The 14,051-nt window shown below is 45.6% G+C and overlaps 1 protein-coding gene across 1 annotated transcript in view; it reads right to left on the bottom strand.

Annotated features, from left to right (window-relative positions):
• COL20A1 (collagen type XX alpha 1 chain) overlaps positions 1 to 14,051 on the bottom strand; it is a 117,651-nt gene that overhangs the window by 89,941 nt on the left and 13,659 nt on the right. The window contains exons 9-16 of the mRNA XM_053391720.1: positions 13,114 to 13,289; positions 11,092 to 11,221; positions 10,396 to 10,541; positions 6,255 to 6,378; positions 5,131 to 5,270; positions 4,739 to 4,868; positions 1,794 to 1,936; positions 491 to 623 (exon numbers count right to left, since the gene is read on the bottom strand). Coding sequence (XP_053247695.1) covers positions 491 to 623; positions 1,794 to 1,936; positions 4,739 to 4,868; positions 5,131 to 5,270; positions 6,255 to 6,378; positions 10,396 to 10,541; positions 11,092 to 11,221; positions 13,114 to 13,289 — 1,122 coding nt within the window. The remainder of the gene's footprint in view (positions 1 to 490; positions 624 to 1,793; positions 1,937 to 4,738; positions 4,869 to 5,130; positions 5,271 to 6,254; positions 6,379 to 10,395; positions 10,542 to 11,091; positions 11,222 to 13,113; positions 13,290 to 14,051) is intronic.

Here is a 14,051-nt window from a genome sequence, read left to right as displayed (position 1 = left end):
TTTTTGCAATAAGGAAAGAGAGGAGGAGGGATGCACTGGGAAGTGTGAGATAACCCTGGCTTTGACGCAACACCTCCTCACAAAGCAGATCATAATGAATGCCGGTTAAATTGCCAATGACACTGCCTGCAAACCAATCGAGATGAACCCTCAATAAACAGGTTGCCTGGAAGCACCCTCAAAATGTTTGCGTATGTGAGTTAGCGGCTGACAGTTCTGTTTCCATGCCCAGCATGTTAGCACTTCCCTCCATGGTTACAGTCACGGCGACTCAGAGACAGTTTTCCAGCCACTGCTTCAAGTCGCCATAGACACAGGCTGCGAGAGAGCCAGTCCCCCTCAGCCCCCAGGCTTTCTGCTGCAGCACCTGACTCACGATTATCATGGTTTTCCACTTGAATGGCACATTCATGGCTTAGTTATACACTATCCAGCACCATCAGGTCCCAGCTCCCGAGATTACAGAGACTGCTTGTTCCTGCTCACTTACTGATCTTGTGCCGGACAGAGATGGTATCGCTCCGAGCCCCATCTCTGTAATACGCCCATATTGAGATCTGGTACTCGGTGTTCTTTTTCAGGCCAGGAAGAATAGAAGACGCCAAATTTCCAGCAACAGACAGCTATGGGAGCGAAGAACAAAGGCAAACTGAATTCTAGGCATCTGCATAGTTGGCCGATGTTTTTATGAAGAGGAGGCTGTGGGTGCATAATGCCTTCTGGGAGTCGAACCATCACAAGTGGTGCAAAAGAGCCCTTTCCTGATGGGATCTTCTGACCACTTAAAAACCTTTTGCAAGAAGCTTCAAAGTTGGGTGAGACTGCCAGTGCTGAGTTAGGGGGTGTTTAACCCTTTCCCCTATGGCATCATCCAGATCTCAATTGCCCCCTTGGCAATGCTGTTGGCCCCGCAGTGGGAGGGGGTAGGATATAGTACCTGTAAAGGTAAAGCTAAAGGGACCCCTGACCATTAGGTCCAGTGGTGGCTGACTCTGGGGTTGCAATGCTCATCTCGCTTTATTGGCTGAGGGAGCCGGCGTACAGCTTCTGGGTCATGTGGCCAGCATGACTAAGCCGCTTTTGGCGAACCAGAGCAGGGCACGGAAACACCATTTACCTTCCCGCCAGAGTGGTACCTATTTATCTACTTGCACTTTGACGTGCTTTTGAACTGCTAGGTTGGCAGGAGCAGGGACTGAGCAATGGGAGCTCACCCCGTCATGGGGATTCGAACCGATCTTCTGATCGGCAAGTCCTAGGCTCTGTTTCCTTTTCCTAATAGCATCCAGGTGGGTCAATTTAGAAAGGGGAGATCTATACACCTATTCTCACAGGGCTACTTTGCCTATCAAAATCAGAGTCTCCCCATCTGACATATACATATATTCAACACACTTGCAAAGGCCACCCTTTTGGGTAGGCCATTGTTACCAAATGGTAGCCTGCAAAGATACTTAGAATCATAGAATTGGAGAGTTGGAACCCCCTGCAGAGTCCAATGCAGGAATCTCAGCAAAAGCATCCATGAGAAATTGCCATCCAAGCTCTGCTTAAAAACCTCCAAGGAAGGGGAGTCTACCACCTCCTGAGGAAGACCATTCCACCCACCGTCTAACAGCTCTTACTGTCAGAAAGTTCTTCCTGATGCTTAGTCGGGTCATCTATTCCAACCAGGTGGAATCTTTTGCCCAATGTGAGGCTCAACCCCCAACCCTGAGATTAAGAGTCTCACGTTCTACCAACTGACTTAGCCTGATTCAACTTACTCCGCCTTCCCCAGAGCAGCGACATACCTCCTGTGCCCTCTTTTCCCCAATCACGTTCCATTTGATCTGGTAGACAACCACGTCAGACGCTGCAGATGCTTCCCATTCGAGCTGGACCTCCCCTTGCGAGAGCTCGGTGACTTTCAGGTGGCTTGGTGGGGGCACCTTTACTGAGGGAAGGAACAAAGTGAAGTTCAGAAGCTCGGCTCTGTGCTCGCCGGTCCTGGAAGGATCCTTTTAAAAAGTCCCATATGCTCAGAGACTTTGTGCCTGTTCATTGGGGGAGATAGGAAGCCCAGAACACTTGTTCTTTAGATGTCCCTTTTATGAAGATGCACGTAGTGAGACCATTGATCCCCTGCTGGTGAGGCTTGCTGACCTCCTGGAAAAGCAAAAATTTGACCTTTTCCTGTTAGGCAAAGATCATAAGAAGACCCGGATGGTCACCAGCTTCTGTGTACAGATCTGTAGGCGCAGACCATCCCCCGGCACAAACTACAGTTATACCTCGGGTTACAGATGCTTCAGGTTGCGTTTTTTCAGGTTATGGATGCTCCAAAACCCGGAAGTATACCGGAACAGGTTACTTCCGGGTTGTGGAGGTCGTGCATGCGCAGAAGCGCTAAATCGCACTTTGTGCATGCTCAGAAGCACCGAATTGCAACCCGCGCAGATGTGCCGCTGCGGGTTGCAAACGCTGCAGGTTGCGAATGTGCATCCCACATGGATCACGTTTGCAACCCGAGCATCCACTATAGTTCGTTAAGAGGATCCCCAAACTCGATTCCATGGGTGACTCTGGGTCATCTCTCTGCAGTAGCTTATCTTAAAGTTTTAAGCGTCTATATGCTTATCGCATTTATAAATTTTAAATTTATTGTTGTACATTGTTTTAAATGTTTGTTTTCCTTCTGGGATTGTACCCCCAAGTGTGTTTTATAAGCTGGTCTCCGACCGTAATAAAGTATCTATCCTAACTGAAGTTCAGCTTCTGTCCATTCTGTCCCAGCCACAAGGAGCCCAAGCCATTTTGCCACCAAGCTAGCAGAGCAGATGGCAAGGGAGTCGAGCGGCAACCGGGCAGCTGCCTTGAAGCATCAGATCTTTCCCTTCTCCAGACCCCAAACGACAAAGGCCCATCCTGAAGGGCTGGTAAGTCACATTTCTGCAATCATTAATTAAAGCCTTGTTATTTCATTTGAGCGAGAAGAGAGGTTCCATTCGGCATTTGCAACTGCAAGAAACTCAGTCAGGAAGGGCATTCAAGGAGAAAATAATTATATATTATTAAAAAGGAAAGTTGGGGTGGGGAGAGAGAGATTGTTTCTCATGGATGTGCTGGAGACTCAGGAATTTTACAAGCTGAACCGTGCTCAAAGTTCCAGAGAAGCCTTGTTCCCGATTTCCAAATGGAATCGCAGAGGATTTTTTTAATTTAGAAAATCAGGACAAGGAATAGATTATCTGCATCATTAAAATAGAAAGAAAGGGAAGCAGAAGATGTACTCGCTCTTGCTCTGAAGTTAATATTTAAATGAAAATATTTACATCTCTCTATTAGGCTTAGTATGCATGTACTATTATAACATGTGAATGTCAGCATTTAGTTTAGTGGTGTTTATATGGAATTGTATAAACCTACCTTGAAATATGTTGTGTTTTTTAAAAAACCTTTGTATTTGACAAGTAATTTCTGTACAAAATGACATTATGCTAATGAAGTGCATATATCTATTTTACTGCTTTTGTCTCCGGCTGTACAAGTTAAAACTTATCAGCAGGGCCTGCTGGCAACCTAATTGTTATTCTTGATTTTCTTCTGTGCCAAAGCCTTTGCTGCAATGGGCTTCCAGCCTCACCTTCTAATTGTCTTCCAAGATGGTTTGACCTCAGCTTCCAATTAGGAATGTATGAAATCACATCTACCATTTGTCTAACCAGCTCAGTGTTGTCAACACTGGCTGGCAGTGTGTCAGGTGGGGATCTCTCCCATCAATCCCTGGGGATTGAACCTGCAACCTGCAAGGTATGCATTCTGCCACTGAGCTACAGCCCTTCCTCTCGCAAGACGCTCAACATCCTTAGTGCTTCAGCAAATACGTAAACAAAGCCTTGCTCCACATGCTGGAAATATTTCCTCTCAGGGCTTGGAGACACTGCCTCTCTCGCTGCCTGCACTGCTTCCCCAGAGCTTGAGAGTGAAGCTGATGGGAGATGTCCTCTAGCAACACCAGAAGAACAAAGAGGTTTCACATCCCTGCCTTAAAGGCTTAGAAAAGCCTGTGGCAAGGTAGACATTTTCAGCTGGAGAATCTTTGGGTCACTTTGGTTTAAGGCCGTGGTTAACACTGGGGTATCGACTGTGGTCAATATGGCCAATTTTCATCCTACCAGCAACCTCAAAGAATGCAACACCTCTGATGGTGTTCCAGCTGCCCAATTTCCAATAATAACAATAACAATAACAATATATTATTTTTACTCCGCCCATCTGGCTGGGTTTCACCAGCCACTCAGGGCGGCTCCCAGAAGAATATTAAAAACACGATAAAACATCCAACATTAAAAACTTCCCTAAACAGGGCTGCCTGATGATGTCTTCTAAATGTCTGATAGTTGTTTTTCTCTTTGACATCTGGTGGGAGGGCGTTCCACAGGGCAGGTGCCACTACCAAGAAGGCCCTCTGCCTGGTTCCCTGTAACTTGGCTTCTCGCAGCGAGGGAACTGCCAGAAGGCCCTCGGTGCTGGACCTCAGTGTCCGAGCAGAACAATGGGGGTGGAGATGCTCCTTCAGGTATACGGGATTGAGGCCGTTTAGGGCTTTCAAGGGCAGCACCAAAACTTTGAATTGTGCTCAGAAACATAATACGTGGTTCAACATAATATAGAACTTCACTATCCAACTGCAGCTTTGTGGACCACCTGGACTTCCAAGGGCTGCATTTCCCCAAGCTGAACAACCCTTGCTTACATGTGGTGACGTTGGCCGTTACAGGGAAGGAGTCCCCTTCATCATAAACGGAAATCACGCTGACGAAATACTGCGTCAACGACGAGAGAGGCTTCAGCGCAGCAAAGGAAGCGTTGCCAGGAACGTCCACCTGAAATGTAGAAAGTGTTAGGGTTGCAGAGTGTATCTAGTAGGGTTTCACTGTTTGACGCCAGCAGCAGAGACCATTAATTGTCCTCGCTGTCTGAAAGATGATATAATAACTTCTGCTCTGTAAGGAAAGTCTTAGGCATTGCCTGCACCACTGAATAATTGTCTCTTTGTCTCCTTCGACATGTCTAGCAAGCTGTTGTTGGTGCAGAACAACAGAACTTGTTCGGATACTGCATAGTGGCTCTTACAGTCTTACTCACCTCTCCAGTGTTGCTCCCCCTGCTGGAGATGTACGTTACGCGGTGCTTTTTCACAGCATGTGAAGCCGCCTCCCAATTGACCCTGACCGAGGCATGGCTGATGTTGGAGAAATGCAAGAACTGTGGAGGGCTCAGGGCCACTGCAAGACATAACCATGGGGACTTATGGGATGTCTGCACTAGAGACAGAAGCCCAGTTTAATTTCATGACATCTCTCCCCAAAAGACCAGGAAATTCCTGTTCACTAGAGAGGCTAGAGGGACGTGGGTGCTGCTGTGGGTTAAACCACAGAGCCTAGGACTTGCCGATCAGAAGGTCGGCGGTTCGAATCCCCACGACAGGGTGAGCTCCCGTTGATCGGTCCCAGCTCCTGCCAACCTAGCAGTTTGAAAGCACGTCAAAGTGAAAGTACCTTTCTTCCGGCGGGAAGGTAAACGGCGTTTCTGTGCACTGCTCTGGTTCGCCAGAAGCAGCTTAGTCATGCTGGCCACATGACCCAGAAGCTGTACCCCGGCTCCCTCGGCCAATAAAGCAAGATGAGCGCCGCAACCCCAGAGTCGGCCATGACTGGACCTAATGGTCAGGGGTCCCTTTACCATTAGAGAGGCTAGGGACATCTCCTAGGACTTAGACATTCTCAGAATCCTGGGAGAAAATATTCCCATTTCCCATAACATGTCTGTTAATCCACTTTCAATATTAACAGTTTTCCTCTTTTCCTTAAGGGTTTTTTCTTTAAAGTGCCACAAAGTTTGCTCCTTCTCCCTACAGATCCAGATATGGACTACCAAACGATGATCAGTGGCTGCTCTGTTGGACTGCTAGATTTAGTTTATTATGCCACTTTGAACAGACATGGCTTCACCCAGAGAATTATGGGAGCTGTGGTCAGAAGACCCCCTATTTCCCTCACAGTGCTACAATTTCCAGAGTCCCCTTGTGAATAAGGATTTATTGTGAAGCCACTTCCCAGAATTCTTTGGGGGGAACCACAGCTGTTTGAAGTGGCATCACGGTGCTTTAAATGTATTGTGTGAATGGGGTCTTAGTCAGAACTTCTCCCCGGGCTCCAGAGAACCCTATCCTAGCCATGCCCACATTAAATCACACAGCTGGGACTTACAAGTGGTTTCCTGTACACTCGCCGGATCGCTAGCATCTTCTCCATACATTGCGTAAACGGCCAGCGAATATTCAGTGTTGGGGGACAAGCCCTCAAGAAGAACGTCAGGCTGTTCTACCTTAATCTGGAGAGAGAGAGAGAGAGAGAGAGAGAGAGAGAGAGAGGGATAGAGCGCACAAGTGCAAAGAGAGTCGTGGGTGATTTTAAACCCCAACAAATAAGACTGAAGCAGCTGACCAGGTGAGGCGGTGGGTCGCTGTTGTCCAACAGGTCAGTGTGGTGCAAACTCTCTGGTGGAGTCAATCTGGCACTCCTGCTGGTGTTTGCTGACCACACTGACCTCACTGTTGTCTACCTCCTTCCTTCCCTCCTCCCTCCCTCCCTCCCTCCCTCCCTCCCTTCCTTCCTTCCTGTTTGTTTTTTAAATAAATTGCATTGGGTTTTCTGTACAAAAAATAAAGCACAACTTATGTAACATAGGTAATAGTTAAAACAACACAATGATAATACTAATAAAATCAAACAATATTGACTCTGGGCTTCCTCAACTAGGGATTCATTCGGGTAAGTACAAGAACTGAAATATTCTTAAACAATTGTCGGTAGTTCCCTCTCTTATATTTTAATTTCAGGGCACACAGAAAAAGACCAGCAGCAGTTCAGGGGGAAATAAAAGCTAAGGAAACTTAAATCAACCAAGGCATGACAGAAAAGCTTAGCCCGTGTATATTCCAAGTGTTTGCTGATCAAGTTTGGAAATTAAAGCAGTCTGGAGAAAAATGCCCCTTGCACAAGACTATTTTCTCCTGACAATCTCCGATGTCCATTTTGATTGCCATTTTGTCATGACAACCAGAGGACGGGACAACATTGCTTACTGTTAGCAGCTATTTGCAGCACTGAGCACCACTGTCAGGCACATTTAAAAAGGCAAAGGAACTGAATATTAAAATATTCAGGACAGGCAAAATAAAATACCTCTTCACCTGGTACACAGTTAAACTACAGAATTGGCTACTGGTAGCTATTAGCCAAAGGGACGCGGGTGGCGCTGTGGGTTAAACCGATCTTGCCGATCAGAAGGTCAGCGGTTCGAATCCCCATGATGGGGTGAGCTCCCGTTGCTTGGTCCCTGCTCCTGCCAACCTAGCAGTTCGAAAGCACGTCAAAGTGCAAGTAGATAAATAGGTACTGCTCCGGTGGGAAGGTAAACGGCGTTTCCGTGCGCTGCTCTGGTTCTCCAGAAGCGGCTTAGTCATGCTGGCCACATGACCCAGAAAAAGTGTCTGGGGACAAACGTCGGCTCCCTCGGCCAGTAAAGCGAGATGAGCGCTGCAACCCCAGAGTCAGCCACGACTGGACCTAATGATCAGGGGTCCCTTTACCTTTTTAGCTATTAGCCACAAGGGCTATTTTTTACCTCCATTGTCAAGGCAGTTTGCCTGATTTTCAGATGCTGGGGATCACAGATGGGGAGAAAAGTGAAAGCAAAAACAAACCAACAAAAAAATCTAACCTGACCTCCTTAGCTTCTAAATGGGAGAGCATTTATCATGCCATTCCCACACCTGAATTCAACTGATCCTTTGTGCCAGGATACTTCCAGCCATTGACTGCATTCGTTGTACTTTGCAATGAACTTCACAATGCTTCCCGCTGACACTCGTAAGGGTTGTGGGTCATTAGCAAGCACCGGAAATATATTTGCAGGCATTTTAGCCTTGCAATGGGCAGGGAAAAGCTTTTCAAAGCACCTGAGACGAGTGTGAGACATACGGAAGAGCTCTCCCAGGAGCATTCATCGGAGCAGGGAAAGTTCTCAGCCTCTAGCAAACAAGGCCCCAACAGAAGAACAAAGAGTCACAGCAAAGGGGAACAGCTGGCCAGAGAGAGGCTCCCTGCCTTTGTGATGCAAAACATTTCACACTGTGCGGAACAAACAGGAGGAGAGGAGGGTTTGGGAGTGTTAATAAAGGTGAGCCCTTAAACAAGGGGTGCAGGAGGGTCCCTGATTACCTGGGCACATCTGTCTGCAAACTGGAGTATGGACGAAAGCCTTTCTTTCCTTTCTGCATTTTAATGCTCCCTAATGTTCATTACAGTGAGTCTGCTGCCACCTTCCGCCCATCTGGCAGAAGTACATAAGCACCGCACATGATTTCTGCCAGTGGATTCCCAAAGTTTTTTGGGGGGTTAGAATCATAGAATTGTAGGGTTGGAAAGACCACAAGGGTCATCTAGTGCAACCCGCTGCAATGCAGGAATCTTTCACCCAACGTGGCTCGAACATGCAGCCCTGTGCTTAAGAGTGTCATGTAGCTGGTGACGTAGCTCAGTCGCTGCAGCATGAGATTCTGAATCTCAAGGTCGTGGGTTCTAGCCCCGCAATTCTATGATAGAAACATAGAACTGTAGATTTGGAAGGGACCTTGAGGATCATCGAGTCCAGCCCCCTGCAATGCAGGAATATGCAGATCCCCATATGGGGATCAAACCCATAACCTTGGATAGCTCAGTAGGTAGAGCATAAGACTCTTAATATCAGGGTCATGGGTTCAACCCCCACGTTGGGCAAAAAATTCCTGCATTTGCAGGGGGTTGGACTAGATGACCCTTAAGGTCCTTTCCAACTCTACAATTCTGTGATTCTATGTAACCTTGGCATTGTGAGCAACACACTCCAGCCAACTGGTCCCATTCTATGACTCTATGCTCTTTTTGTTGGTTTTTGTTGTTGTTGTTTTCTAACTGGAGTTTGGGGATCAGATTCTAGCTTTCCCTGTTGCATTGCACACACCACTCCCAGTCACTTTGATCCTTGGGAGAGACACTCCTAGGAGTTCTGCATGCTCCCATGGTTTGTCTTATACCCACTAAGACCAGGGCTTTCAGTGTGGTGGCATCTCCCCTTTGGAATGTGCTCCCAATGAACACCCTGGTCCTGAATGGGGTAACTGTGCCTCTGAAGGACCAGGTGTGCAGCCTGGAAGTCATTTTAGACTCACAGCTGTCCATGGAGGCGCAGGTCAATTCTGTGTTCAAGACAGCTGTCTACCAGCTCCATCTACCTGCCCACAGACTGTCTCGCCAGAGTGGTGCATGTTCTGCTTATCTCCCGCTTGGACTACTGCAATGCGCTCTACGTGGAGCTACCTTTGAAGGTGACCCAGAAAATACAACTAATCCAGAATGCGGCAGCTAGACTGGTGACTGGGAGCCGCCGCTGAGACCACATTACACCAGTCCTGAAAGACCTACATTGGCTTCCAGTATGTTTCTGGGCACAATTCAAAGTGTTGGTGCTGACTTTTAAAGCCCTAAATGGCCTTGGCCCAGTATACCTGAAGGAGCATCTCCACCCCCATTGTTCAGTCTGAGGTCCATCTCTGAGGGCCTTCTGGCGGTTCCCTCCCTGCGAGAAGTGAGGTTACAAGGAACCAGGCAGAGGGCCTTCTCGGTAGTGGTGCCCGCCCTATGGAATACCCTCCCATCAGATGTCAAAGAGATAAACAACTATCTGACTTTTAGAAGACATCTGAAGGCAGCCCTGTTTAGGGAAGTTTTTAATGTTTGATGAATTATTGTATTTAAATATTTTGCTAGAAGCTGCCCAGAGTGGCTGGGGGAATCCAGCCCAATGGGCGGGGTATAAATAAATAAATAAATTATTATTATTATTATTATTATTATTATTATTATTATTATACCTCGGGTTAAGTACTTAATTCGTTCTGGAGGTCCGTTCTGAACCTGAAACTGTTCTTAACCCAAAATACCACTTTAGCTAATGGGGCCTCCTGCTGCTGCCGCACCGCTGGAGCACGATTTCTGTTCTCATCCTGAAGCAAAGTTCTTAACCTGAGGTGATATTTCTGGGTTAGCAGAGTCTGTAACCTGAAGTGTATGTAACCTGAAGCGTATGTAACCTGAGGTACCAATGTATTAGGCAGGCACTAACAGCACTCGCATTCAGGAGCCTGAGTAAAACTCACCTGTCCACTCAGGGGTGAACCCAACATCAAAATCTCACTTTACTTTGTATAGAGGATGCATCTTATCTCTGAGCATTTAAATGCCTCCCCCTCAAAAAAAAAAAAAAAAAACCACCATTGTGATTACAGTAGAAACCAATATCCTTTACCTCTCTGGTAACATCTTCTGCTCCATTGGGTGCTGAGGAGCAAAGAACCAGATACTGGCTAGCTCCATCTGCTGGCTCCCAGCTCAGTCGTATGCTGTTGTGGCTGATTTCAGAAGCTCTGAGGGACCCAGGGGCAGAGAGAGGCACTATGGGGCCGAGACATTGAAAGAGAAATTATCAAAGGGAAGTACGTTTCCTCACCCAAAGCAGCTGCCAAATGTGAACATTTTCCAGGCAAAACGGCATGCTACTTTGCTCTGAAAATAAACACAGGTATCTGCACAGTCTACAAATTATGCAGATTAAATATCTATTAACCGTTGAGCAAATAACAGGCTTAAAATATTTCAAGGCTAAGAATATTAAGCAATTTTTAAATTAAATCTTCTCTTTATCAGATAGAGGTCTTTTATTAGCCATGAATGTCTGGTTCAAAGATAAGAGAAAGATCATCTGAGCCATGATCTCAGAGCAAGACCTTCTGGCTGGTATAAGGTAAGGTTACCAGATGTCCCCGTTTCCTGAGGACAGTCCCCAGATTTACAAATCAGTCTCCTGATGAGATCCACTGAGGTTGAAAAGTGTCCCCGGATTCATTGAAAAAAATCTGGTCACCTTAGTATACAGGGCATGGCTATCAAAGTAGCACCTGGGACACAATTAAACCGAAGACCAGTCAATCAATTCCTGGCTTACATGTTGAGGTGATGCCTCTGAGTCCATCTCCAACCGCGTTCTCATAAATAGGAAACACTGAAACCAGATATTCTGTGTGGGATGTCAAGTTGAGGAGCTGCACGGCCGAGGCTGCCCCATCTAAAACAACCTAAAAATATACAGAGAAGTTGCACTGAGGATGGTCTAAGGGATGAGGAAGGAAACTGCTTTTGTTTGAAAGAAGATGAAGTCCCTACCAGAGGAGAATGGCAGATCAAGTCGATGGATTATGCCAAAATGGCAAAAATTAAACAAACCTCTGTGTTGCAAAGAGAACGTCAGCAATATCTAGGCAACACGATGACCATGTACATACACAATAGACAATCTTTATAGAATTCCTTCAAACCATAATAAGTACAAAATGAAATCTTTAGTCTCAAAGTCTCTGAAAATCTTTAAATGAAGCGAGGTACCAGACTTTGTACGATGAAAGACAAGCTGTGAAGCTTTGTGTATTCAGCAAATATAATGTCCAGCGCTGAACAGTGATTTCAGATATTGACTACTGTTTCGTAGAATTCTTTGTCAGCGTGGTGGGAGGATATAGAATTGCTTCATAAACCCATCTTATTTCAAATGAATGTATGTAAATGAAAATATCAAATGCTGTGGAACAGTGCTCATGTAATAATGTAGTCACTGCAGTACCTCGCTTCATTTAAAGATTTTCAGAGACTTCGTGTTGCCTAGATATTGCCGAAATGGCAAAAATGACCTGAAGAATCACAAATGAGGAAGACCAAAAGTTTAATAAGGAATGAGGAAAATGTATCTTAAAAACCACTGTAAACAGTCAACATCGTTAGTAGGTTTGGAATAACACTTGTAGTTTAATGGTGAATTTTGGACACAACGGAGAGGCAAAAGATTTGGCTAATTATAAAAGATACAGGAGGAAATGATTAACAATAGGACCCACAAAGGGGAGGAGGGAAGTCCAGGAGATTCTTTGGAATCTTGTTTCTATGTTGAATGTTGGATATGTGTAAAATTTTTATCTGAAAAACCAAATAAAAAAAAATATTTTCAAAAAAATCTGATTTTGTTAGCATTTAATGAGAAACTACCTAATTTGTACATTTCAAATCAATACATAAACCAAAATGTAACTGCCCTCTGAAATTCACACGCCTCTGAATTTTGTGGCGCACTTCTCCAACCAGTGTTTACAAAAATGCATATGTTAGAGGGGAATGTGCCTAAATATGCACATGAGTGAAAATAGCGTACACAAATGGATCATAGGGTGGTCCCCACTACTGATATTGCCAGAGCCTAGTTTGGCATACAAACCTCAGCAGCTCATAAGGATGAATAATAATAATAATAATAATAATAATAATATTTATTTATTTATTTATTTATTTATTTTTCTGTACTGCCCTATACCCAAAGGTCTCAGAAACCCAATTCTATTCACATTTAAAGGCCAGCTTACCAAGTTCACCCTTTACAGAGCAATGGGAGCACAAAAACACTGCACTCCTCAGAAAACTGTGTCACTCTGAATTTTGTAGTACAATTCTCCAGTCAAGTAACATGTACAAAAATGCATATGCTAAGTTAAGAATACATATATTAGTGAAAATCACATACCAAAAATGCATTATATTTGCGGAAATTGCATTGGGGAAATGTGCACATCTGGCAAAAAAAAAATCCATATAAAAATGGGCACAGCAGAAGAAATTCACGCAAAAATGAAATTCACGCAAACAAATTTTCGCCAGGATTCCACACCCCCTGAAATCACTAACTGATGTGGAAATGTGGAGGACTGGACATGAGACTGGAAAGATGAGAAACTGAAAGCAAAGAAAACTGACATATTTGCCCATTCCTAGCAACTCATACTGCTTGCCTTCAATCAGAGGCAAGCAGTACAGTCCCAGAAGTTCTTGTCTGATTTAGGAGAAGTGCCAATTAGGAACGTGCCATTGCTAGTGCCCACCTGGTTGATCCAGCTAAGTTTAAGATATCAAAGACAGGACTACTTACCTCTTTGGGAATCCCACCCCTAGAGGGGTAATAGACCACCCTATATTTTTTAGGTGGTATCAGAGGGGGGTTCCAGATGAGGCGTATACTTCTGGATGTTACCTCCTTTATAGCAAGATTGGTTGGGCTCAGGTGGGCTCCACTATTCACCAGTATGGCTTTGAGAGGGTCATCACCTGCAAATTTGGCAACCATTTCTTATTATGTGATGTAGCAGAAAGAGCTCTGGATTTGGAGTAGAGAGATCTGATCTGAAGTCCTCACATGGACATGAAGGTTGTTGGCCAAAACTGTGGGCCAGTAAATACCTCTCAACCTAATGTAACTCAGGAGACTGTTCTGAGATTAAAAAGGGGACCTTATATTGCGATGGAAGAGAACCTTTGGCCTCCAGATGTTGGTGGACTACAAATCACATCATCCTTGACCCTTGCTGGATGGGGCTGATGGGAGATGGAGTCCAGCAACATCTGGAAAGCTACAGGTTTCCATCATGGTTGTGCAGTGTCATAAACAGATTGGAGTTGTAAAATAGATTAATGATTCACCTGGAGGACAGAAGACATGGCAACACTCTTCACATACCTGAAGGAGTCACCACATAGACAAGGTCAAAGAGTCTTTGCTGCCCCAGAGCACAGGACTTGATTTGAAGTTACAAGAGGGTAGGTTCTGGTTGAAAATTAGAAGGAACTTCCAAATGGTGAAAGCAGTTTGACAAAGCCACTTCCGAGCTGGAGAGGAGGTGGGGTTGTGGTCTTCACGCGCCCTCCATGTGCGCGGGGGCTGGCTCTCAGCCTCCACGCAATTGAGGGAATCCCCGGCTGCGTCATCCCCTGGGCAGCCAATTGGCTGGCCTGGGGGGCGTGGCCTGCACTATTTAGCACTGGCGTGGCCGGGGATCTCCCTATTTTGGCCGCTTCAGCTGCTCCGGTTTC

Source organism: Podarcis raffonei, chromosome 6, assembly GCF_027172205.1.
Source record: "Podarcis raffonei isolate rPodRaf1 chromosome 6, rPodRaf1.pri, whole genome shotgun sequence".
In the NCBI taxonomy this organism is placed as follows: Eukaryota; Metazoa; Chordata; class Lepidosauria; order Squamata; family Lacertidae; genus Podarcis; species Podarcis raffonei.
This window is presented reverse-complemented; position numbering and strand designations above follow the sequence as displayed.